Here is a 26,752-nt window from a genome sequence, read left to right on the forward strand (position 1 = left end):
AAGTTGAATGTCGATGTCCATTTGAATTGCAACGGAGACTGGCCTTGCAGAGAGATCCATGTGTTTCTCAGAGACTCTGTCCATTTGAATTGCAACGGAGACTGGCCTTGCAGAGAGATCCATGTGTTTCTCAGAGACTCTGTCCATTTGAATTGCAACGGAGACTGGCCTTGCAGAGAGATCCATGTGTTTCTCAAAGACTCTGTCGCTTTTTATTGCATTAAAGGGGCTGATTTTATTGTGCAGGTTTTTTCGTTTTGGAAATGTTTTTCTGGTTTGTGAAGATTTCATGGCAAAGTGTTCCATAATTGTTGTTTTATTACTACGTTATTGTTACTTTATTGCCTCCATGGGATTTTTATTGAAAATTAGCCCATTGATATGTTTTTATAGCCATCGCCTAGTAGCGCTGATTAGAATGTAATGAGCTCTGGGCTTTTACGTCTTGAACTGTTTACAGACGGTGTTTGAATAGCAAAAGCGACAGCAGACAGCCCTGTTTCATTCTGTGGCAGAGGGATAAGTATTTGAAGTAGGTGTTGTTAGTACACACGCAAGCTATCAGAGAGTAATATAGTATTCTAATCCAAGTCAAAAAGTTTTCGCCAAAACTAAATCTCTCCAGCGTCTTGAAAAGGTAACCCCACTTAACTTTGTGGAAGGCTTTGTCTGACATACAGCCATGGAGCCAGTAGAAACAACTAACTATCCAACGTTCCTCCTCTCCGCTCCTCTTTCTATCTTCCTCTCCTCTTCTTCTCTTCCTTCTGTCTCAGGAGTGGCAGAACTCGATCCAGAAAAATGCCGGCCTCGCCTTCATCGAACTCATCAACGAGGGAAGGTATGTATCATATTCAGACACACACACCATATGTCTTACTATCCTTCCCTAACCCTAACCCTGAACATAAATCTAACCCCTAACCCTAATTGTAACCCTAACCCCTAAGCTTAAAATAGCCTTTGTACACGTGGGGACATGGAAAATGTCCTCACGAGGGAGATGGTTCCTTGCTTTACTATCCTTGTGGGGACTTTTGTGGATTTCTGATACACACACCAGCTCTGAACAGGTTGTTAGGTCCAGTGACAGCAATAGATTAGCAGTAAGCTGCTGGCCCCTAGAGCGTGGGGTGCTGTACTGTGTCTTGTCAGAATTGTTGTGCTCTATAGGGGTTAAGGTAAATAAGATTGGTGTGACAGAGTGATGTAACAATATCAACACGATAGTGTTTCCCCTCTATCTGTGTGTTCCCCACCCCTCTCTGTGAGTGTAGCAGGCTCAGATCAGGCAGGGTGTTATAGAACAGATCAGCCTCCAACTCCATCTGGTGACCCATCTGTGTAACCCTCTTACATCCAAACTGCCCAGCTCCAGCCCTATACCCCAGCTATACCCCAGTGCAACCTCATTGTTCCCAACCCAGCACAGTCTTAGCCTTCTCAGGCACCTCCTGTCTGGCCTCTTTATCCAGGCCCCCTGTCCAGCCTGGATAAAGAGCCTTACTCAGTGGGGGCCACTCTGCTGCACGGCTACTCTATCACTCTACTGCTCTGTCACGTGGTGCTGTCCAGGGTGCTGCTGGCAGATCTCATTTCTCCTGCATCTGAACTGTGTCCCAAATGGCACCCTATTACCTATGTAGTGTGTAGTGCTGAGCGAATAGTTATTTTTGATGTTGTTTTGGTTCGATTATTAAACTATTTTTAATTTGGTTTCAATAAATAAAAAAAAAAGAACATGCGTGTTGAATGCTGTAACAACACAGAATAAAACAATTAATAAAAATCCCATGATGGAAGTGACTGCCCATTACTCCTTATTACTTAATAATCATTTATCCAAATTATTTACTTTAATAACATATTTCAGTTGTTGTGTATTTTACATTTGTTTTATTTGATTACTTATTTATTTCCTTCCAAGTCATAATCAGCTGCTGTTTATGCTGTCTGACAAAATCACAATTTTAGTTTGTTCAAAGTAAATAAGTCATACTTTTATGACTGCTGAATACCAACTATCATTCACTTAGATTGTGTATTTTCAGGAAGCAGCTGCTCTCTAATCCCTCTCCATTGTGCATTCTTCTCTCCCTATCCATGTCCGCCCACACTAACCTAACGTAGCAGGCTTAAAATAAACACTCAGACCAGACAAATAGGCACGCAATGGATTATGGTCGTTGGAGTTAATTATCACATTTTCTGCGCTGAACTATGTAGAATATTGGCCTGTTGGAAACAACAACTCCCTACTACATCGCACAGTTCGAGCTTGATTTGATTTATCTCTAGAGAATTTGCACAATGTGCACGTTGAGCTCACAGAAAGAAGCAGAACTAAATGAAATTCAAATAATTTAATCAATGTCAGTCAATTAGTTGTTTAATAACAGAAATTCCAGATAATCGCTCAGCACTAGTAGTGCACTATATAGGGAATAGGGTGCCATTTGGGACGGAGTCCTGCTATCTCTAAACAACCAGCATACCAGCCAGCTGCAGTCCTCTGAACTATAATCAACCAGCTAATCAACCAGCTGCAGTCCTCTGAACTATAATCAACCAGCTAACCAGCCAGCTGCAGTCCTCTGAACTATAATCAACCAGCTAACCAGCCAGCTGCAGTCCTCTGAACTATAATCAACCAGCTAACCAGCCAGCTGCAGTCCTCTGAACTATAATCAACCAGCTAACCAGCCAGCTGCAGTCCTCTGAACTATAATCAACCAGCTAACCAGCCAGCTGCAGTCCTCTGAACTATAATCAACCAGCTAACCAGCCAGCCAGCTGCAGTCCTCTGAACTATAATCAACCAGCTAACCAGCCAGCTGCAGTCCTCTGAACTATAATCAACCAGCTAACCAGCCAGCTGCAGTCCTCTGAACTATAATCAACCAGCTAACCAGCCAGCTGCAGTCCTCTGAACTATAATCAACCAGCTAACCAGCCAGCTGCAGTCCTCTGAACTATAATCAACCAGCTAACCAGCCAGCTGCAGTCCTCTGAACTATAATCCACCAGCTAACCAACCTGTCCTGTAGAGCTCTCTAACCTATCAGTTAACCAACTAGCTAAACTAACCAGCTAACCAAATAACTACAATCCTAGTTTAGAACACTAACGTCTAAATAAGAGGAGATAAAGAATTGTTCAGAACTCAGTGTAGTTGTAGTTTAAAGCTTGTTGACACTAGTATGATGAATGCAGTTCTGAGGCCTCTCCCTGAGACAAAGGATGCTTCCCAAATAGCATAGTACACTAGTACACTACATTTAACCAGGGCTCTATAATGTAAATAGGTTGCCATGTGTGATGCAGAAAGAGGGTATCAGAAGCCTTGTAATTGAAACAAAGCAGACCTAAATTGGTGTAAAATGGCATAAAATCTCCACATAGTAGCCTGGCTGTTTTCGATTATTAAAAAGATTGAAGCGAGGGTAGAAGCAGGTAGAGTGTACACCAGGGAGGCTGAGGAGTCAGTCATGGGAGGAGAGGAGGCAATCAGGGCCAGAGATGACAGGGAGAGATGGAGATGAGGTTGGAGGGTCAGAAGGGAGGGGTTTGTGTGTCTGTCTATATTTCTGTGTGTTCCAGGTTGTTGTGTCATGCTAGGAAGGACCACATCATTGTGTTTACTGACTGACTGTCTAGTATTCTGTCTTTCTGTCTGTCTGTTCCATGATTCTGTGTCATGCTATTAAGGACCGCATACTTTGTGTTGACTGACTGACTGTCTAGAGTTCTGTATCTGTTCCAGATTGCTGTGTCATGCTATGAAGGACCACATCGTGCGTGTTGCCAACGAGGCAGAGTTCATCCTCAACAGACAGAGAGCAGAAGATGTCCATAAACACGCTGAGTTTGAGGTACAGTACCTTATCTAACCTAGTCAACTGACTACAGCAGCCTCGCCAGTCCTTGCTCTGGAGTGACTGACTTCAGTGGTGCATCCCAAATGACACCCTGTTCCCTACATAGTGCACTAATTTTGACCAGGGCCCATACAAATAGAGTGGCATTTGGGAGCCATCCCGGGTCTGTGAGAGAATAGTGCTGGATTAGCAGCAGCTCAGTACTCCTGTAGTCCCTGTGTCTCTCCAGGAGGATTATGGCCCTATCATTAGGCCACTCTAAGGGATTATTATAACCAGCCTGCTAGCAATATTAGTAAGCAGACTAAATGATACGCCAGCTTCATTCATATCTGGTCTTTATTAACTTTAAGCCCGTCCAACAGTGTAATGAGTCTACCCCAGAGACGGTACTTACCCCACATATCAAACACACTGCCTGTTCTCACTACAAAGCATCAGAACACCAACACGCTCATTATTGATTTCTGTAGGAATTAGAGGTCGTCTGTAGTAATTAGACAGTATCTGCATGCCAAATGGCACCCTATTTTCTTTATAGTGCGCTACTTTTTTATCAGGACCCAATAGTCTCTGGGCAAACGTAGTGCACCATATAGGGAATAGAGTTCTTTTTGGGGCGCAGTCAGTCTTTAGTAATGCCACTTTCTATGTCTAATGAATTCTTTATTAAATGGAAGGAAGCCCGAGAAGGAAAGGAGAGAGGATCAGTTTTCTGAACTCAGGGAGATGCTCTGTTTAGAGCAATGTCATGCCTCTTTTAGACAGCAGGTAGAGCTGCTCTCTATCTTTCTCACTCTCTTCCTCTCTCTCTCTCTCTCTCTATATATATATATATATATATACAGTGGGGCAAAAAAGTATTTAGTCAGCCACCAATTGTGCAAGTTCTTCCACTTAAAAAGATGAGAGAGGCCTGTAATTTTCGTCATAGGTACACTTCAACTATGTCAGACAAAATGAGAAAAAAAATCCAGAAAATCACATTGTAGGATTTTTTATTATTTTATTTGCAAATTATGGTGGAAAATAAGTATTTGGTCAATAACAAAAGTTTATCTCAACACTTTGTTATATACCCTTTGTTGGCAATGACAGAGGTCAAACGTTTTCTGTAAGTCTTCACAAGGTTTTCATACACTGTTGCTGGTTATTTTGGCCCATTCCTCCATGCAGATCTCCTCTAGAGCAGTGATGTTTTGGGGCTGTTGCTGATCAACACGGACTTTCAACTCCCTCCAAAGATGTTCTATGGAGTTGAGATCTGGAGACTGGCTAGGCCACTCCAGGACCTTGAAATACTTCTTACGAAGCCACTCCTTTGTTGCCTGGGCGGTGTGTTTGGGATCATTGTCATGCTGAAAGACCCAGCCACATTTCATCTTCAATGCCCTTGCTGATGGAAGGAGGTTTTCACTCAATCTCACGATACATGGCCCCATTCATTCTTTCCTTTACAGGGATCAATCGTCCTGATCCCTCTGCAGAAAAACAGCCCCAAAGCATGATGTTTCCACCCCCATGCTTCACAGTAGGTATGGTGTTCTCTGGATGCAACTCAGCATTCTTTGTCCTCCAAACACGACAAGTTGAGTTTTTACCAAAAAGTTCTATTTTGGTTTCATCTGACCATATGACATTCTCCCAATCTTCTACTGGATCATCCAAATGCTCTCTAGCAAACTTCAGATGGGCATGGACATGTACTGGCTTAAGCAGGGGGACACGTCTGGCACTGCAGGATTTGAGTCCCTGGCGGCGTAGTGTGTTACTGATGGTAGGCTTTGCTACTTTGGTCCCAGCTCTCTGCAGGTCATCCACTAGGTCCCCCCGTGTGGTTCTGGGATTTTTGCTCACCGTTCTTGTGATCATTTTGACCCCACGGGGTCCCACTTAAAAAGATGAGAGAGGCCTGTAATTTTCATCATAGGTACACTTCATCTATGACAGACAAAGAGATCTTTTGTGGAGCCCCAAATCAAGGGAAATTATCAGTGGTCATATGTCTTCCAAGCTGCTTACCTATTGCAGATTCAGTCTTCCCAGCCTGGTGCAGGTCTACAATTTTGTTTCTGGTGTCCTTTGACAGCTCTTTGGTCTTGGCCATAGTGGAGTTTGGAGTGTAACTGTTTGAGGTTGTGGACAGGTGTCTTTTATACTGATAACAAGTTCAAACAGGTGCCATTAATACAGGTAACGAGTGGAGGACAGAGGAGCCTCTTAAAGAAGAAGTTACAGGTCTGTGAGAGCCAGAAATCTTGCTTGTTTGTAGGTGACCAAATACTTTTTTCTAATTTTGTCTGTCATAGTTGAAGTGTACCTATGATGAAAATTACAGGCCTCTCTCATCTTTTTAAGTAGGAGAACTTGCACAATTAGTGGCTCACTAAATACTTTTTTGCCCCACTGTGTGTATATATATATATATATCTATCTTTCTCACTTTCTTTAATTTTCATCAAGAAAAGGTAGGGAGTGGGATGACACAATGTTGCTAGTCATATTGGAAGTGTCTTACCCAAGTACACACACACACACACACACACACACACACACACACACACACACACACACACACACACACACACACACACACACACACACACACACACACACACACACACACACACACACACACACACACACACACACACACACACACACACACACACACACACACACACACAGACCCTTCTTCTACCTCTGTTAGTAGCTTGTACATGTGAGGAGTGATGGTTTTCTTATCTTGGGGCAGCAGCCTTCCTCAAGCAGCTGTTAGATATTCTGTAGTCCTCTGCTAGAGGCTCCTTGACCTGCAAGATCAACTGGAGGAGACGGATAGATATGTAATGTCACCAGTAGCGAGGGAGGCAGCATCTCAAATGACACCCTATTCCCTGTACAGTGCACTACTTCTGACCAGGGCCCATAGGGTGCCATTTGAGAAACACCCAGAGATTACCTGGCCCTCATCCCTCCTCTGGCCTCATCCCTTCTGTCTGACAACTCTAGACAGTCTACACTTTTCATCCAGCCATGTCTCTACTTTATTACCCCTCAAAACCCCTCCCTCACTCTACCCTCCATCCCCAGACAGATAGACATTTTTACATTAGGTTGGTGTCAGGGCAGCAGCCTCATATCCTGTTAAGTGATAAATAAGGTTTGATATTTGTCACAGCGTCACATAGTAACGTGAGATGACAAGCAGAGATTGAGTTATCTGCCATTTGAAGAATATGTTGAGGCATAATATCCGACACAATTCAAATATAGGGCCGGAAATTCAATTCACTTCCAGCTTCTGTTAGCAAATTAGATTGAGTATATGAGCAGGAAGGAGCAGCCCCGTGGCGATGCAGCAAGACAATCTTATTTTAGCAGGGAGAAGATGAAGTCAGATCCTGATCGGCTCCTCTAGAATCTAGATGACCTTTTTAGATGCTTCTACATTGCCTGTAGGAGATCACTGGGTGAGTCCCACCCTAATTCCATATATAGTGCACTACTTTTTTACCATAGCCATATGGGTCCTGGTTAAAACGGGTGTACTATAAAGGGAATGGAGTGCCGTTTGGTACGAAGGCACTGACTCCACTTCAACATAACACATCAACACATCACACAAATGATAATTTATACATGTAGGCTACAGTACAGGCTACTTCTCTTTGTTATCCAACCTGCCCTTCATCCACAGACACAGTTTAGTTTTATATAGGGACAGATTGTTTATAATGACCCCTATGTAAACAGATGGGATTAAAGTGTTCTAAAGGACAAATTCCTCTCTTTTTCTCCATGTGAAACAAAGGACATTAGCAGACGGCAACAGTGTTTAAATCCCTCTTCATTAACATGTCCCCTGCTGATAATATATAATAATAATATATGCCATTTAGCAGACGCTTTTATCCAAAGCGACTTACAGTCATGTGTGCATACATTCTACGTATGGGTGGTCCCGGGGATCGAACCCACTACCCTCGCGTTACAAGCGCCATGCTCTACCAACTGAGCTACAGAAGGACGTAGTGGAGTTCAACTGTTAACCTTAACAGCGCAGGCTATAATATCTACTCACACGTGCACACAAACACACACACACTATAATATCCTCTGTGGATCTAATGAATGGTTTTCATTTATTTTCCCTCACCACACACTTTGCGTAGCTTCCTACCAGGACACACACACATTTACATGTTTGAATGCAGTATCTAATTTCAGAGGATTGCAATGGAGGAAACACAAGGACATATTAATACAAACATAACATAGCCATGCTAGCACCATGCTAACACCAGACAGACAGTTATATTTGACAGATATCTTTCAAGACACTCAAGGACACCTTACTTTAAAAGCACATACAATAAAAGTGGAAGTAATATCTAATCCTAGTGATGAATACTGTCCGGTTTTAGCATAATGTTAACACCTAGCATGGTGTTAGCATTTTGTTCGCATGGTGTTAGCATAATCTTAATGCTTAGCATGGTTAGCATTATGTTAGCATGGCATTAGCATGGCTATGTTTATAATAAAATGGCTCCTTGTGTTCCCTCCATCAGTCTAACTGTGCCCAGTACACTGCTGATCGGAGGGAGGAGGAGAAGATGTGTGATCACCTGATCAGCGCTGCCAAGCACAGAGACCATGTGACTGCCAACCAGCTTAAACAGAAGATACTCAACATCCTCACCAATAAGCATGGAGCCTGGGGCAGCCTGGCACAGAGGTAAGACCCAGGGCTACGGTATAGAGCTGGGGCTGAAGGATAAGCTTTGGGCTGGGGTATAGGGCTGGGGCTGAAGGATAGGCTTTGGGCTAGGGTATAGGGCTGGGGCTGAAGGATAAGCTTTGGGCTGGGGTATAGGGCTGGGGCTGAAGGATAGGCTTTGGGCTAGGGTATAGGGCTGGGGCTGAAGGATAGGCCTTGAGCTGGGTTATATGGCTGGGGCTGAAGGATAGGCCTCACCAACAAACACAGAGCCTGGAGCAGCCAAGTGGCTTGGTACAGAAGTACTGACTGGGACTGGGTCTGGTGAAAGGTTTAGGGCTGGGGCTACCTGGAGCTGGGCTGGCCCAAAGGCCAAACTAAGGCTAGGCTGGATAGCAGAACTCCCAGTATTAGCTGTACTGTACAATTAGTGTAGTACTGGGAAGGAAGGACCACCAGCTAATGTAATTTACCCAGCATCCACCAGATGATCGTGGACTACAGGAAAAGGAGGGCCGAGCACGCCCCCATTCCCATCGACGGGCTTTAGTGGAACAGGTTGAGAGCCTCAAGTTCCTTGGTGTTCACATCACCAACAAACTATCATGATCCAAAAACACCAAGACAGTCGTGGAGAGGGCACGACAAAGCCTTTTCCCCCTTAGGACACTGAAAGATTTTGCATGGGTCCTCAGATCCTCAAAAAGTTATACAGCTGCACCATCGAGAGCATCCTGACTGGTTGCACTTCAGAGGGTAGTGCGTATGGCCTAGTACATCACTGGGGCCAAGCTTCCTGCTATCCCGGATCTCTATACCAGGCAGTGTCAGAGGAAGGACCAAAAGACTCCAGGTCTTTTATTTTTACCTTAGTTTATTTAGTAAATCTTTTTTCTTAACTCTTATTTTTCTTAAAACTGCATTGTTGGTTAAGGGCTTGAAAGTAAGCCATTTCATGGTGAGAGTTAAAATTATTGTATTCGGCGCATGTGACAAATACAATTTGATTTGATTTGATGTTGATCAGGGACCAGGTCAACTAACTCAATAACAGACAAAGAGACTGAACCACCCTCGGGACCGACCACCGGTCAAACAGACTGGGGGTGGTGTTGGGGGGTGTTGTGTGTGTGTGTGTGTGTGTGTGTGTGTGTGTGTGTGTGTGTGTGTGTGTGTGTGTGTGTGTGTGTGTGTGTGTGTGTGTGTGTGTGTGTGTGTGTGTGTGTGTGTGTGTGTGTGTGTGTGTGTGCTGTGTGTGTGTGTAGAGTGTTGTAGAGTCTCTCAGCAACCCTCTCAGTCACACAGCAGAACACCTGGTGGTGGTTGGTGGTCAGAGTCATTCCCTCCACACCTCTCCCCTGGGCCTTGAAAACTACAGAGCCTTGGAGCCTTAGCTCTGCTTCCCACCACACACACACACACACACACACACACACACACACACACACACACACACACACACACACACACACACACACACACACACACACACACACACACACACACACACACACACACACACACACACACACACACACACACACACACAGACAGTGCTGAAGGGGGCCAGTGCTGAATAGTGATGCTATGGATGCTTAAACCACCAATCTGAGCAGTGTCCATTTGTCCAACTACGTGGAAAAGTTGAACTAGGCGTACGACAAGGTTTTGTTCTTAGACCCCGACTACTGTTCGCTCTATGTTTCCCCCTGTTACTGTCACGATGACACATGACATGCATGTTCGTTGGGATGTTGATGACATTGGTCATGATGTGTTAGGAAGCTCCTTATAAAACAAGCTTTTATACCAGGCAAGTATGTCAGGAACAAATTCTGTATTCACAATGGTGACCTGGCGAGTGGCAAGTGCAGCAAAGGTCCTGTCAAATATTGCCTTGCTTACAAAAAGAACACTTTCAGTAATTGACTATCCTCACTGAAACAGTAGCTTGGCTTTCCTTATTGGATTTTGAAAATGCAATACAGATGGTTAAATATGTTCACGGACATACAGATGGTTAGCTATGTTCATTAAGGGGATGTTGTTTACTCACATCGATAGCAAACACATCTGGATCATGTTTGGAGGGCTTTAGGAATTCTGCTGTGTTGTCAGATGTTTGTTGAAAAAATACAATAAACCTTCATTTAGTTTGTAAGGAGATTTCAATTGATTGAATTGAATGATTTGAGGAGTGTTTTAATGACTGCTGGTACTCTCCATGGGTTGTGTGGCGTATAGATTTAGTGATTTATACATGCATCATCCCACCTGACAAACACAGTCCTGGAAACAGATGCAATTACCTCAGAAAGATGCACATTTACCATCATTGGACCATTCATCTATGGGTAAGTTCTGACTTTTAAATGGCTCTCTTTTCCCTATACTGTATAGTGCACTACTTTTGACCAGAGCCCTATTTCCCCATGCAGCTGTACCTTACATATTGCACTACTTTTAACCAGAGTAGACAACCCGAATAGGGAAAAAGGTGCCGTTTGGATGCAAACTATAGTACAGATTGAATTACAGCTGGAATGTTATTATAATAATATTGATATCCTTACCTACAGTAGTGCATGCAACTAAATGCCTTACTTCACCCTCTTACCAGATGTTGGAGCATTGTGTATATATTTGCACACACACAGTATGTTTGATTATATGCCATGCAGTTCTGATAGAGAAATTCATAAAACAGACCAAACAGGCGTATAAGTAAAGTAACCTTGGCAAAACATAGAAGATTGAATTGCGGGCTGCTACTGTAGATTTACGTATTCAAATATTTATAGAATTTCTCTCCGGGGATAGCATTAGTATTGGAACAAAAGGTTGCTGAGCGGGGGAGCCTTGTAAATGATACTGCAAAACTTCCAACAAATACCCATTTAATGGTGACCTGCTGGAGAAGAAAAATGATGCAATATGTTCATGAGCTCAGGGCAGTGTAGCAGCTCAGCCTTATTCAATGCAACATTAACTTTTGCTGCTCTTGTAAAATAGAAAACCCTCCAGCATTCTGAAAGGGCTGTGTGTAATTTGTGACGCTGGTTGAAAGAGTGTTTGTGTGTGCATGAGTAGATGTGAATGCTTGCCTGCACAGAGATAGTTTTTACTTTAACCCTAACTCCTGACGGGAGACTAGCCAGAGGATATTGATCTGTGTTGAGCGTTTTAGCAACATAATTCTATATTTAATATACTCACCCAGGTTAAACTACAGCTAATGACTATAGTGCACATTTTATTCAAAGTTTTTACACAACTTTAGTATTTTGAATTAGTAGACACCATTATGATCGTAACTCTTTGTGACGAGGAGACACTTCACATGGATGGAAAGCCAATGGGTGCATCCCAAATGGTACCCTATTCCCTGGTCTAAATTAGTGCACCACATAGAGAATAGGATGCCATTTGGGATACATACAAAATCTCTCTGCGATCATATAACCTATTATAAGAATTAACCAGATGAGCCCAGGAGGTGGTAGGGCTGGGATAAGGCAGTGTGATCATCCCAGGGGGTGATAGGGCTGTGTTAAGGCAGTGTGATCATCCCAGGAGGTGGTAGGGCTGTGTTAAGGCAGTGTGATCATCCCAGGAGGTGGTAGGGCTGTGTTAAGGCAGTGTGATCATCCCAGGAGGTGGTAGGGCTGTGTTAAGGCAGTGTGATCAGCCTGGGAGGTGGTAGGTGTTAAGGCTGTGTTAAGATGGTAGGGCTGTGTTAAGGCAGTGTGATCAGCCCAGGAGGTGGTAGGGCTGTGTTAAGGCAGTGTGATCATCCCAGGAGATGGTAGGGCTGTGTTAAGGCAGTGTTATCATCCCAGGAGGTGGTAGGGCTGTGTTAAGGCAGTGTGATCATCCCAGGAGATGGTAGGGCTGTGTTAAGGCAGTGTGATCAGCCCTGGAGGTGGTAGTGCTGTGTTAAACAAGGCAGTGGGATCAGCCCAGGAGGTGGTAGGGCTGTGTTAAGGCAGTGTGATCAGCCCAGGAGGTGGTAGGGCTGTGTTAAGGCAGTGTGATCAGCCCAGGAGGTGGTAGTGCTGTGTTAAACAAGACAGTGTGATCAGCCCAGGAGGTGGTAGGGCTGTGTTAAGGCAGTGTGATCAGCCCAGGAGGTGGTAGGGCTGTGTTAAACAAGGCAGTGTGATCAGCCCAGGAGGTGGTAGGGCTGTGTTAAGGCAGTGTGATCAGCCCAGGAGGTGGTAGGGCTGTGTTAAACAAGGCAGTGTGATCAGCCCAGGAGGTGGTAGGGCTGTGTTAAGGCAGGGTGATCATCCCAGGAGGTGGTAGGGCTGTGTTAAGGCAGTGTGATCAGCCCAGTAGGTAGTAGGGCTGTGTTAAGGCAGGGTGATCAGCCCAGGAGGTGGTAGGGCTGTGTTAAACAAGGCAGTGTGATCATCCCAGGAGATGGTAGGGCTGTGTTAAGGCATTGTGATCATCCCAGGAGGTGGTAGGGCTGTGTTAAGGCATTGTGATCATCCCAGGAGGTGGTAGGGCTGTGTTAAGGCATTGTGATCATCCCAGGAGGTGGTAGGGCTGTGTTAAGGCATTGTGATCATCCCAGGAGGTGGTAGGGCTGTGTTAAACAAGGCAGTGTGATCATCCCAGGAGATGGTAGGGCTGTGTTAAGGCAGTGTGATCAGCCCAGGAGGTGGTAGGGCTGTGTTAAACAAGGCCGTGTGATCAGCCCAGGAGGTGGTAGGGCTGTGTTAAACAAGGCAGTGTGATCAGCCCAGGAGGTGGTAGGGCTGTGTTAAGGCATTGTGATCAGCCCAGGAGGTGGTAGGGCTGTGTTAAACAAGGCAGTGTGATCAGCCCAGGAGGTGGTAGGGCTGTGTTCAACAAGGCAGTGTGATCAGCCTAGTAGGCTGTTGGATCATACTTTCTGCTTGCCTGATGATGAATGTGCTCTGTATTGAGTCGACATCACAAAATCAATAGTGTTCAAATTGAAACAGTATAGGGTTGTATTGATCTGCTGTGCTAAATCACAACGAGAAGCCTTTGATGCAGCTCTGAGACAGCTCCCCTCCTCCTTCTTCACCCCTCCCTCCTCACCCCTCTTTCCCTCTTCCTCCTCTCCTCCCTCTGTCCCCGTCCTCCCATCACGGCACCCATTCAGTTTGAGCTTCACACTGATAAATCAAGTTGAAAATTGGATGTTAGAATTTTCTCCAGTGAGAGACTGATTTTCTCTGGCCCCTCCTCCCTCTGCTGCGACCCCCTGACCCCTGTTACTGGATTATAAAGTTCAGCATTGTCAAGAGAAAGGAGACGTCAAGGCAAGGCTGATTAATTAATTATAGAATATTACACAGTGTCTTTAACTTCCAGTCTTAAACTATGATAATAACCATCCTTGAAGACAAGGCAAGTTTGTATTTATCCTCTTATTTACTGTTGTGAATGTCAATATCGTTTCTACTCTGTTTTCTGTTATAGTAATAGTATAATATGTTGGCTTTGTTTTTATAGTTCTCATGAAATGGAACTATAAAACCTTTCACTCAGTCACATCTACCTCTGATCTACCTGCATTCTGCAAACTATCTTTTGACACATGCATTTATTCAAGTTTGATACATACTGGGTTGCAAGATTGCAAGATCAAATCCCCAAGCTGACAAGGTAGAAATCTGTCGTTCTGCCCCTGAACAAGGCAGGCAGTTAACCCACTGTTCCTAGGCTGTCATTGTGAAAAATAATTTGTTCTTAACAGACTTGACTTATTAAATAAAGGTACAAAAAAAAATGTGAGTAGTCTGCATCTCCATTGACACTAAAGGCCTCCCCTGTCCACCACTGTCTGCATCCCAAAAGGCACCCTGTTCCCTATATAGTGCCCTAACTTTGACCAGAGCCCTGTGAACCATGGTAAAAAATATTACACAATATAGGGAATAGGGTGCCATTTCAGATGCAACCCAGGCATTCCAACATGTTCCAACATGGCCGTCTTAACAGGATGTAGAGCAGGTGGAAGCAGACAGACAGGCATACAGACACAGACAGGACGTCCTTTGTTCCAAGGTGTCACTGTTGACATCAGTAGCTGCCTAAATCCCCCCCCCCCTCTACAGACCTTAACCCAACCTGGCTGAGCTATCGATTGTCAACATTGCAACATTGCTCCTGTATAATTACTTTTTCGGTAGCGGAAGGAATGGAGGAGAGAGCGGTGGCATATATTGATCCTTGGTGAGGGGAGTGGAACGGGCGTTTCCCTTGACCAACAGAGAGTTTCATCTCTCAGTCTCTGATGAATGGCAACACTTTGCCTGTGGATAATAACTTAGTGATGGAATGGACCCTTCAGTCACTGGCTGCCTGGCTAAGCACTCCGCTGTCTCGCCTCGCCGGGTTATCCATTCTAATAGCAGCTCTGACGAGGAGGAGAGGAAAGATTGTGGGGGGGGTAGATCAAGGTCTCTCTGGGTCCTGTGTGAAGGTATATGGAGGACCAGTGAATATGATCCTGCTGGACATGATGGTTCATTTAGAAAATCAATGCAGCAGGAACCCTAACACAGCCTTGGTGATGTCTGTCCTCTGTATCTATGTATATTCAAGAGGGGAAAACGACATATTTGTAGTGGTAGTAAAGTTCCTTTGTTTTAGCTCCTCTTTTTCTGTCCGCTTTTATTTGTTGTTGACCTACTGTACAGCAGCTCCTCCCTGGGGGTGGAGTTAACCTTGCAGCCAGATAATTACCTCTGAAGGAGAGCATTCACACTATCATCAGTTATAGGGGAGCAGAGAGAGAAGAGAGAGCTGGGAGGTGAGCCCCACCTCTGATGAAAGATTAATGTTCTACAGCGCTGGCAGGGAAGGGTTCAGACGTACTAAAACTCTGCTGTAGACTGTAGTGTCACTGTTACTGACTGTCACTGACTGTAGTCCGACTGTTAGAGACTTTAGTTTGACTGTAGTCTGACTGTTACTGACTGTATTCTGACTGTTAGAGACTTTAGTTTGACTGTAGTCTGACTGTTACTGACTGTATTCTGACTGTCACTGACTAGTCTCACAGTTACTGACTGTAGCCTCACTGTTACTGACTGTTACTGACTAGTCTGACTGATTCTGACTTTTACTGACAGTTGCTGACTGTTGCTGACTGTAATCTCATTGTTACTGACTGTCACTGACTGTAGTCTGACTCTTACGGACTGTAGTCTCATTGTTACTGACTGTTACTGACTAGTCTGATTGATTCTGACTTTTACTGACAGTTACTGACTGTTACTGACTGTAATCTCATTGTTACTGACAGTAATCTCATTGTTACTGACTGTAATCTCATTGTTACTGACTGTCACTGACCCTAGTCTCACAGTTACTGACTGTAGTCTCACTGTTACTGACTGATTCTGACTTTTACTGACAGTTACTGACTGTTACTGACTGTAATCTCATTGTTACTGACTGTAATCTCATTGTTACTGACTCACTGACTGTAGTCTCACTGTTACTGACTGTTACTGACTGTAATCTCACTTTTACTGACTGTAATCTCATTGTTACTTACTGTCACTGACTGTAGTCTGACTGTTACTGACTGTAATCTCACTATTACTGACTGTCACTGACTGTAGCCTGACTCTTACTGACTAGTCTGACTGTCACTGACTGTAGTCTGACTGTAGTCTGACTGTTACTGACTGTTACTGACTAGTCTGACTGTTACTGACTTTAGTCTGACTGTAGTATGACTGTAGTCTGACTGTTAATGACTGTTACTGACTTTAGTGTGACTGTTACTGACTGTATTCTGACTGTTACTGACTGTAGTCTGACTGTTACCGACTGTTGTCTGACTGTAGTATGACTGTAGTCTGATATGTAGTCTGACTGTAGCCTGACTGTTACTGGCTGTAGTCTGACTGTTACTGACTGTTGTCTGACTGTTACTGACTGTAGTCTGACTGTAGCCTGACTATTACTGACTGTAGTCTGACTGTAGTATGACTGTACTCTGACTGTTATTGACTTTAGTCTGACTGTCACTGACTGTAGTCTGACTTTTACTGACTGTAGTCTGACTGTTACTGACTTTAGTCTGACTGTTACTGACTTTAGTCTGTCTTTTATTGACTGTAGTCTGACTGTTACTGACTGTAGTCTGACTGTTACTGACTGTAGTCTGACTATTATTGACTGTAGTCTGACTGTCACTGACTGTAGTCTGACTGTTACTGACTTTAGTCTGACTGTTACTGACTGTAGTCTGACTGTTACTGACTGTAGTCTGACTGTTATTGACTGTAGTCTGACTGTTACTGACTGTAGTCTGACTGTTACTGACTGTAGTCTGACTGTTACTGACTAGTCTGACTGTTACTGACTGTAGTCTGACTATTATTGTCTGTAGTCTGACTGTCACTGACTGTAGTCTGACTGTCACTGACTGTAGTCTGACTGTTACTGACTTTAGTCTGACTGTTACTGACTGTAGTCTGACTGTTACTGACTGTAGTCTGACTGTTACTGACTGTAGTCTGACTGTTACTGACTGTAGTCTGTCTGTTACTGACTGTAGTCTGACTGTTACTGACTGTAGTCTGACTGTTACTGACTTTAGTCTGACTGTTACTGACTGTAGTCTGACTGTTACTGACTGTAATCTGACTGTTACTGACTGTAATCTGACTGTTACTGACTGTAATCTGACTGTTACTGACTGTAATCTGACTGTTACTGACTGTAGTCTGACTGTTACTGACTGTAGTCTGACTGTTATTGACTGTAGTCTGACTGTTACTGATGGGTATTGATAGTAGTCTTACTCTTAATGTGTTAATATGCATTCATTACACAAATTATCTTATTTCTGATGTATTGTTAGGCTGATTTCAGAATTTACTTTGAAGAATTACAATTGATACACCATCCATGGCCATATGGTTTCCAGTCGCCTCATGTTGATGTGCAGTTTTATTTAGCTGTGTCTGTCTGTTGATGTAGAATAATGTGTCACCATGGTGATCAAAGACAGTCAGTGATATAGTACACTGATTGACAGACATGGTTTTGTTTTCAGACTTTTTTAGTCAATTAGATGGCTGAATGTTTTTTATACCTGGCCGGTTGAAAGCTTTCTATCCGTAGGGATCCGTTATCTACGCTGCCTGTTTTGAGAGACGTTTGAAAGCCGATGTTGAATGTTTCTGTATTAAATGTGTTAAAGAATATCTGTATAATACTGCATGGTTTTTGAGTGATATGGCAGGTTTCATAAGGGTAATGGTTTGGTAGATGATTTGTTTTTGAGAGACCATCATGCAGTACTTCCTAGGGTTGCAGAATTCTGGTAACTTTTCCAAAATTCTCAGGTTTTACAGAAATCCAAGTTGGAAAATCACAAGGGAATAAGCAGGAAATCCAGTATTTGTAGAAAACCTGAGAATTTGGGGGAAATTACCAGAATTTTGCAACCCTAGTTCCTCCATGCTTACATTTTAGGACATGGTTGCCATGTCCCCAGAGCAGAATGGTTTAGTGTGTCATGGTAATACTGACCAGTGAATCATGTTAACAGTGACCCGAGCCTAAACCTTTGACAGATCATAGACAATGAATAGCTTCCTCTCATTGGTAGATGGACAGAGTGTGGACGGAGGAGAGAAGAAAGACCATTTGTTCTCAGAAGGACTTAATCTGAGAGCTCTGGAGTGTGTTTAGTGTCAGTGTCACGCGGGGCTTGGGGCACAGAGTGTGGGGCGCAGGGCTCGGGACGCAGGGCAGGGCACCCCCTTCACAGGACAGGGTGTGTGTGGTGAGACACTAACCAGTCCTGCCTCTTTAAATAGACTAGTCACTGATTACTGCTATTTATTATAATTATCCCCCAGTCTCAAATGGAAGCATTTAAAGAGAATATAATTGTGTTTTATTTAATCTTTTTTAGCCCTCTCTGTCAGGACAAACTGGCTGATGCTGAAACCACTATAGTTATGTTCTAATTAAAACTTAGATAGTGCTGTCCTAACTGAAACATGGTTTGTGCTGTCCTAACTGAAACATGGTTTGTGCTGTCCTAACAGAAACATGGTTTATTCTGTCCTAACTAAAACATGGTTTATTCTGTCCTAACTGAAACATGGTTTGTTCTGTCCTAACTAAAACATGGTTTGTTCTGTCCTAACTGAAACATGGTTTATTCTGTCCTAACTGAAACATGGTTTGTTCTGTCCTAACTGAAAAATGGTTTGTTCTGTTCTAACTGAAACATGGTTTATTCTGTCCTAACTGAAACATGGTTTGTTCTGTCCTAACTGAAACATGGTTTGTTCTGTCCTAACTAAAACATGGTTTGTTCTGTTCTAACTGAAAAATGGTTTGTTCTGTTCTAACTGAAACATGGTTTGTTCTGTCCTAACTGAAACATGGTTTGTTCTGTCCTAACTAAAACATGGTTTGTTCTGTTCTAACTGAAAAATGGTTTGTTCTGTTCTAACTGAAACATGGTTTGTTCTGTCCTAACTAAAACATGGTTTGTTCTGTCCTAACTGAAACATGGTTTATTCTGTCCTAACTGAAACATGGTTTGTTCTGTCCTAACTGAAAAATGGTTTGTTCTGTTCTAACTGAAACATGGTTTATTCTGTCCTAACTGAAACATGGTTTGTTCTGTCCTAACTGAAACATGGTTTGTTCTGTCCTAACTAAAACATGGTTTGTTCTGTTCTAACTGAAAAATGGTTTGTTCTGTTCTAACTGAAACATGGTTTGTTCTGTCCTAACTGAAACATGTTTTTTCTGTTCTAACTGAAACATGGTTAGTTCTGTTCTAACTGAAACATGGTTAGTTCTATTCTAATCAAAACATGGTTAGTTCTGTTCTAACTGAAACATGGTTAGTTCTGTTCTAACTGAAACATGGTTTGTTCTGTTCTAACTGAAACATGGTTAGTTATGTTGTAACTGAAACATGGTTTGTTCTGTCCTAACTAAAACATGGTTAGTTCTGTTCTAACTGAAAAATGGTTTGTTCTGTTCTAACTGAAACATGGTTAGTTCTGTTCTAACTGAAACATGGTTAGTTCTGTTCTAACTGAAACATGGTTAGTTCTGTTCTAACTGAAACATGGTTAGTTCTGTTCTAACTGAAACATGGTTTGTTCTGTTCTAACTGAAACATGGTTAGTTATGTTGTAACTGAAACGTGGATAGTTCTGTTCTAACTGAAATGTGTATACTTCTTTTCTATCTGAATGATTGTCCCTCCAGAGGGTTATGGTTCATATACAGTAGAACTATCTGTATGACCTCACTAGAAATAAACGTTAGAAATAAACATGGTCCAGTTTACCGCCTTGTTTGAAGAACACTCTGGAGTGAACACTCTTAACTGGGTCATTGACAACGTGGTCAGCTGTAATTGTTTGTTGATATAATGGTTTGTTGTTTTTCTAACAGAGATATGACCTTGATGGGGGGCAGCATACAACAGCCAGGCGCTAGAGATGGTATGTGTCTCAAATGGCACCCTATACCCTATGTAGTGCACTACTTTTGACCAGGACCCATAGGGCTTTTGTAAAATAGGGTGTAATTTTGGACGCAAACGTGGAGTGAGGAGGTGAGAATAACCTGACAGGCTGGATACAGACAGTTTCTCCATCTCTGCTGCCTGCTTCTCTGTCTGTCTTTCTGAGTGGGTGCTAGTTATTGTATCTGTGCTTTGACATACAGTGTTATAAGTAGTTATTTTAGCTGCACTTTGATGGACAGTTCAGCCTTAAACAAGCCTCTAATATTATCTGCAGGCAGCAAAGTGCAGGCCTGACAGACACCAATATTTAGTATTAGCCTGCCCTATTCCTCCCTTCCTCTCCTCCTCCTTCTCTTCTCTCCGATGAATAATCTCAATGGAAAATGGGAGGAAGTAGAGTCGTGTCATTGGTACAGAGTTAAGTCACTATACCACTATATATAACTATACTTTACTACTATACTATAACTATACTATATCACTATACTATAACTGTCCCCAGTGCCAATACAAGCCTAGTTCATCACTACAAACCAGCTCCCACTGTCCTAGATTGGGCTGTATTTGTGCTGGAAAATTGTTTTCAATCCTTTTATTTCCCTCTTCACCGTTTTATTTTGAGTCATGGCTGTCAGGTTTTACTGCCTTTTTCAAACAGAACACATTCCCTGTGGAGCGGGGGTGTTAAATCTGTCTCCATAGCCCCAAGACACACACACACACACACACATATTCCGGAGATATGGGATTTGAATACACAGAGGAAAAAGGAGAGAAGATAGTCTTTATACACATTTATTGTGCTGCACCTACAATCTAAAAGCTTCTGTGAATAATGGCCACCATGTTTCCTCTTGGTTATCAGGTCTGGAAAATTAGCTTTTAAAATGCAGTTTGAAATCCATTTGTGTGATTGATGTGTGACAGGGCTAATAAATTTAGCCAGTTTCTGGGAGGCTTGGCCTCAGTCATTCTTTATGCCTGTCATGAAGCCCCACTACGAGGGGAGAACAGAGGAGTGGAGAGCCAGTCAGTCCTCTTCACAGATCCCATTGAGATAAACTGGCTGTCACTGCCTCGCACTTTACAGTCTCTATTGATGAAATGTTCAGTATATTCCAAGGGCACGCCTCGTCAAATGATTTGATTCACTATTGTGTATTTACCCTCATATCATTTAGTAGTATTTGTCTGTTTCTACAAGTCTAATGTTAGCCTAACATCAATAGAAGACCTTGGCTGGCAGACATATACTAAATCTTTGTTTTAGTATCAAACAGACTTTGTAACCCGCCTGGAGTACATCTGTGTCTGAAGCTGTTCTAGCGTCACATTATTTCCCAGCATGCATTTCTCTAGCTCATGCATGAAATGAAGCTTTGTTGTGCTCATATTGGATTCAGCAAAGCAGAGAAGACATATAGCTTCAGATGCTGAAGAATATCCGACATGTCCTATTAGATGGATTTTAGTGAATTTATCGATGAGAACTTCACAGTTTTAACACCTCTCAGTTTGCAATCTGTCTTTGTTTCCTTCTCTCTTACTCTGCTCCGAATATACTCTTGGAATACACTTAGATTACCATCAATACACTTACAATACCATCGGTACACTCAGAATACCATTAGTATAATCAGAATATCATCAAATTCAATACACTTGCAATACCATCGGTACACTCAGAATACCATTAGTATAATCAGAATATCATCAAATTCAATACACTTACAATACCATCAGTGCACACAGAATACCATCGGTACACTCAGAATACCATTAGTATAATCAGAATATCATCAAATTCAATACACTTACAATACCATCAGTGCACACAGAATACCATCAGTATACTCAGAATACCACACAGACTACCATCAGTATACTCAGAATACCACACAGAATACCATCAGTATACTCAGAATACCACACAGACTACCATCAGTATACTCAGAATACCATCAGTATACTCAGAATACCACACAGAATACCATCAGTATACTCAGACTACCATCAGTATACTCAGAATACCACACAGAATACCATCAGTATACTCAGAATACCACACAGAATACCATCAGTATACTCAGAATACCACACAGAATACCATCAGTATACTCAGAATACCACACAGACTACCAAAAAAAAAAAAAAAAATAAAGATTTGGTCACACAAAAAAACAAATAAAAAACCCAGCTCAGAATACTTTCAATACACTCACAGACTGAGGGAGGAACGATGTCGCTCTCTGTCTCTCTCACCTTGGCCTCTCTCTCGGGCTGTGCCTCAAATGGCACCATATTCCCTATATAGTGCACTACTTTTGACCAGAGCCCTTAGGAGTCTTGTGTTTTAGATGTGTGTGTGAGCTAACTGAGTTAGCCCCCTATGGGAGCCATTCCCCAGAGCCCCCCAGCACCAGACCATCCAGTCTGCCTCCCAAATAGCATTCCCTATATAGTGCACTTCTTTAGACCAAGGCCCATAGTATAGGGTTTGCATAGGGTGCCATTTGGAAGACATCCCGGGCCACCCACACTGAGCTGCCTGGCCCAGCCTCCTTCAGTAATGCAGGTTGGCACGAAGGTCCAGAACCTGTCTGGTGCCAACCACACGGTTTAGAGTAGCACTGGCCCCTCTCTCCTTCTCCTATCTCCCTTTCCTCCTCATCTTTCTATTTCTCCTTTTCATTCGTTACTAAACCACCTCCAAAGTGAAAGCATATGGTGGGGGATGAGGTTGGGGTGGGGGATGAGGTTGGGGTGGGGGATGAGGTTGGGGTGGGGGGTCAGGGGGAGAGAAATCATCATGTTGGCTTGGTTAATCAATCCTTGTAATGTTGGGGTTGGTTTGTTGAATGTTTGATTCGTATTATCTAGATACAAATGAAAACATTGTGGCTTGCAGTTTAGGTTGCTGGTACACAAATGATTATCAAATCTCACGCATCATATGTGTTTAATGCGGTGTAGAGGAAATGTTCAAAGCAGCTCCTTCCTCCCCCACCGCGGTTGGCAGTCTATTTGTAGTGGGAATTAGGGGTTATAATCTGTAACAGTAATCTCTCATCTGCCTTCAGTGTATTTCCATTTTTCTGGCTGTGTAATCTAGCGTTTACAATATCATTTACATGGATTCGCCTCTCCACCTACTGACATCTCTGTTCTTCTGCTTCAAGCCTGCTGGGAGACTGACAGACAGGGGACAAGCTCTAGGCACACTGATACTCTGCACACACACTCACACTCACACACACACAGTTGATTGATGCTTAACTGAGACTGAGCTCTCGTGGCTGTCAAATGCCTGCTAAGTCTCCTGAGCCTTCAGTTTACTGACAGTTGTAGATATTAAATTCATATTATATTCATATTATATTCATAGAGCGGTTTGGTGATGTGATCCCCTTGTAACAAGTTAATCTGTTTAGACTGACTCAATATTGGGGGGGGGGACTATACAATGGTAGCCCTGGCTGCTAGCCGGATTGCCAAAACTGGAGGTGGATTGGTAACTGGGCAGCTGTCTGGGTTGTTGTTCTTGTTTTTGGTGGTGGTAATACATTCTGACTGGATCATTTTTAAGGTGGAGGTGGAGGCATCATTTTAATATGGTTCTGTACTGGTAAAAGGAAAATGAAAGAGCCCTGGCCGAAAGTAGGTCGCTATACACTGAGTGTACACAATATTAGGAACGGCTCTTTCCGTGATATCGACTGACCAGGTGAAAGCTATGATCCCTTATTGATGTCACTTGTAAAATGCACTTCAATCAGTGTATATGACGGGCAGGAGACAGGATAAATAACGATTTCTAAGCCTTGAGACAATTGTGACATGGATCGTGCACATGTGCCATTCAGAGGGTGAGTGGGCAAGACAAAATATTGAAGTGCCTTTGAACGGGGTCTGGTAGTAGGTGTCAGGCACACAGGTTTGAGTGTGTCAAGAACTGTAACGCTGCTGGGTTTTTCACACTCAACAGTTTCCTGTGTGTATGAAGAGTGGTCCACCATCCAAAGGACATCCAGGCAAGTTGACACAACTGTGGGAAGCCCCGATGAATTGAGGCCGTTCTGATGGCAACTCAATATTAGGAAGCTGTTTCTAATGTTTTATACACTCAGTATATAGGGAATATGGTGCCATGTGGGACACGGTCAGAAGAGAAGGAGGACTTGTGTAGTTCCTCACTCTGGTCTAGATGGAGAGGATGAAGATGAAGCACATGGTCCATTGATGTGACTGAGGATCTTCTCAGACCAAACTGTCATCTGCTCTACTTGAATCATCACTCTCTCCCTCGCTCCATATTTCTCTCCACAGCTCCGTTTAGAGTACGTAAATGACTTGCAGTGTTTTTCTACTTATAGTTCCCCTTGAATGAAACACAAAGCCTTTGAAATGTGTCCAGCCAGAGCTGCACTTAGTAACCTGATGCTGGGCCCACTGCTTAATGGTTTGCATTAGCTGCGAGCAATAAAATTATCCTCCTTCCCAGGTCCTCCCTGCAAATGTTGGAATAATCATTTTTACCAAGATGGTTACCACATGCTGGAGCTGTTCCCTTCTTTCTCTCTGGTTTTCAAGGCTCTAATTTGCTGTTATTAATAATGAATAAAAATGCAATTTTCTTTTGGGTTGCCCCAGGGTTCTGAGAATCATTTCAATGAATATTTCAACACATTATTTTAATCATGGCTCCACATACACACACAGGGAGGGAGTGTTCTCAGACCCTCCCCATCATTATTAAACCCCATGTTGCTGCCTCCCTCCCCCTCCCCTCCCTCCATGCCTCCGTCCCTCCATGCCGCCCTCCTCTCCCTGCTTCCCACCCTCCTTTCTCCCTCTCCCTCCTTCTCTCCCTGCCTCCCTCCATCCCGCCCTGCCTCCCTCCTTCCCTCCATGCCTCCGTCCCTCCATGCCGCCCTCCTCTCCCTGCCTCCCACCCTCCTTTCTCCCTCTCCCTCCTTCTCTCCCTGCCTCCCTCCATCCCGCCCTGTCTCCCTCCCTGCCTGTGTTGAGAGTCCTACCTCTATGATTTATAAGTCTTGTTAAAAAACATAGTTAAAAAGGAGGCAAGCTGGGCCATTTAGACTTGTAATTTGATGCTGTATTTGTTAATGGGAGTGTTAGTGATTTATAGTGTAGTGGCTTCTGCTGCTGCTGTGGGGATGGATCCTGGTGTTGTGGTGCTGTGTGTGAACTTTATGTAGTGTGTGTGTGTGTGTGTGTGTGTGTGTGTGTGTGTGTGTGTGTGTGTGTGTGTGTGTGTGTGTGTGTGTGTGTGTGTGTGTGTGTGTGTGTGTGTGTGTGTGTGTGTGTGTGTGTGTGTGTGTGTGTGTGTGTGTGTGTGTGTGTGTGTGTGTATTCTAACCTGCTCTGTCTAACCTGTCTATCTGCCTTTCTCTGTCTAGCGTGTCTCTCTCTCTCTGTCTAACCTGTCTATCTCTCAGTCTAACCTGTCTATCTCTGTCTGTCTCTTATTCTTACCTGTTTCTCCCTCTCTGGCTGTCTCTGTTTAATCTGTCTATCTCTCTCTGTCTCTCTCTGTCTAACCTGTCTATCTCTCTCTGTCTGTCTTTCAGTCTAACCTGTCAATCTCTGTCTGTCTCTGTTTAACCTGTCTATCTCTGTCTGTCTCTCAGTCTAACCTGTCTCTCTATCTCTGCCTGTCTCTTAGTCTAACCTGTCTATCTCTGTCTGTCTCTCAGTCAGCTGAATGACTTCTGGCGTCTGGATTACTGGGAGGACGACTTACGGAGGAGGCGGAGATTCGTACGGAACCCCTTTGGCTCCACCCACCTGGACATCCCCTGCAAGATGCTGGACGACTATGGTTAGTCAGCATGCTCCTGGCTGATTGATTGAATTAATTGATTGATTGATGTGTGGTTGAAAGCTGTAACAAGCAACCCTAATTCAACAGTTTTTCTTGTCGGCTATAATGATATCTGCTTCTGACGTGTCCTCTATTCTACAAGGTCTGTAGAAGTAACTAGTCCACTGATGGAATACTCAGTGGTTAGGGTTAGGGTTTGGGTGATACATGACAAGGTTTGGGTGATACATGTTAGGGTGATACATGACAGGGTTAGGGTGATACATGACAGGGTTAGGGTGATACATGACAGGGTTTGGGGTATACATGACAGGGTTAGGGGTATACATGACAGGGTTAGGGGTATACATGACAGGGTTAGGGGTATACATGACAGGGTTAGGGGTATACATGACAGGGTTTGGGTGATACATGACAGGGTTAGGGTGATACATGACAGGGTTTGGGTGATACATGACAGGGTTTGGGTGATACATGACAGGGTTTGGGTGATACATGACAGGGTTTGGGTGATACATGACAGGGTTAGGGTGATACATGACATGGTTAGGGTGATACATGACAGGGTTTGGGTGATACATGACAGGGTTAAGGTGATACATGACAGGGTTAGGGTGATACATGACAGGGTTAGGGTGATACATGACAGGGTTAGGGGTATACATGACAGGGTTAAGGTGATACATGACAGGATTAGGGTGATACATGACAGGGTTAGGGGTATACATGACAGGGTTAGGGGTATACATGACAGGGTTTGGGGTGATACATGACAGGGTTTGGGTGATACATGACAG

At 43.5% G+C, this 26,752-nt stretch overlaps 1 protein-coding gene across 8 annotated transcripts in view; it reads left to right on the forward strand.

Annotated features, from left to right (window-relative positions):
* LOC123992838 (neurobeachin-like) overlaps positions 1–26,752 on the forward strand; it is a 342,421-nt gene that overhangs the window by 147,649 nt on the left and 168,020 nt on the right. For all 8 annotated transcript variants that reach the window (XM_046294393.1, XM_046294395.1, XM_046294397.1 and 5 more), the window contains 4 exons: positions 777–841; positions 3,764–3,872; positions 8,453–8,619; positions 25,828–25,952. In XM_046294393.1, the coding sequence (XP_046150349.1) occupies positions 777–841; positions 3,764–3,872; positions 8,453–8,619; positions 25,828–25,952 (466 nt within the window). The remainder of the gene's footprint in view (positions 1–776; positions 842–3,763; positions 3,873–8,452; positions 8,620–25,827; positions 25,953–26,752) is intronic.

The sequence above is a fragment of the Oncorhynchus gorbuscha genome, linkage group LG13, assembly GCF_021184085.1.
Source record: "Oncorhynchus gorbuscha isolate QuinsamMale2020 ecotype Even-year linkage group LG13, OgorEven_v1.0, whole genome shotgun sequence".
Taxonomy (NCBI): domain Eukaryota; kingdom Metazoa; phylum Chordata; class Actinopteri; order Salmoniformes; family Salmonidae; genus Oncorhynchus; species Oncorhynchus gorbuscha.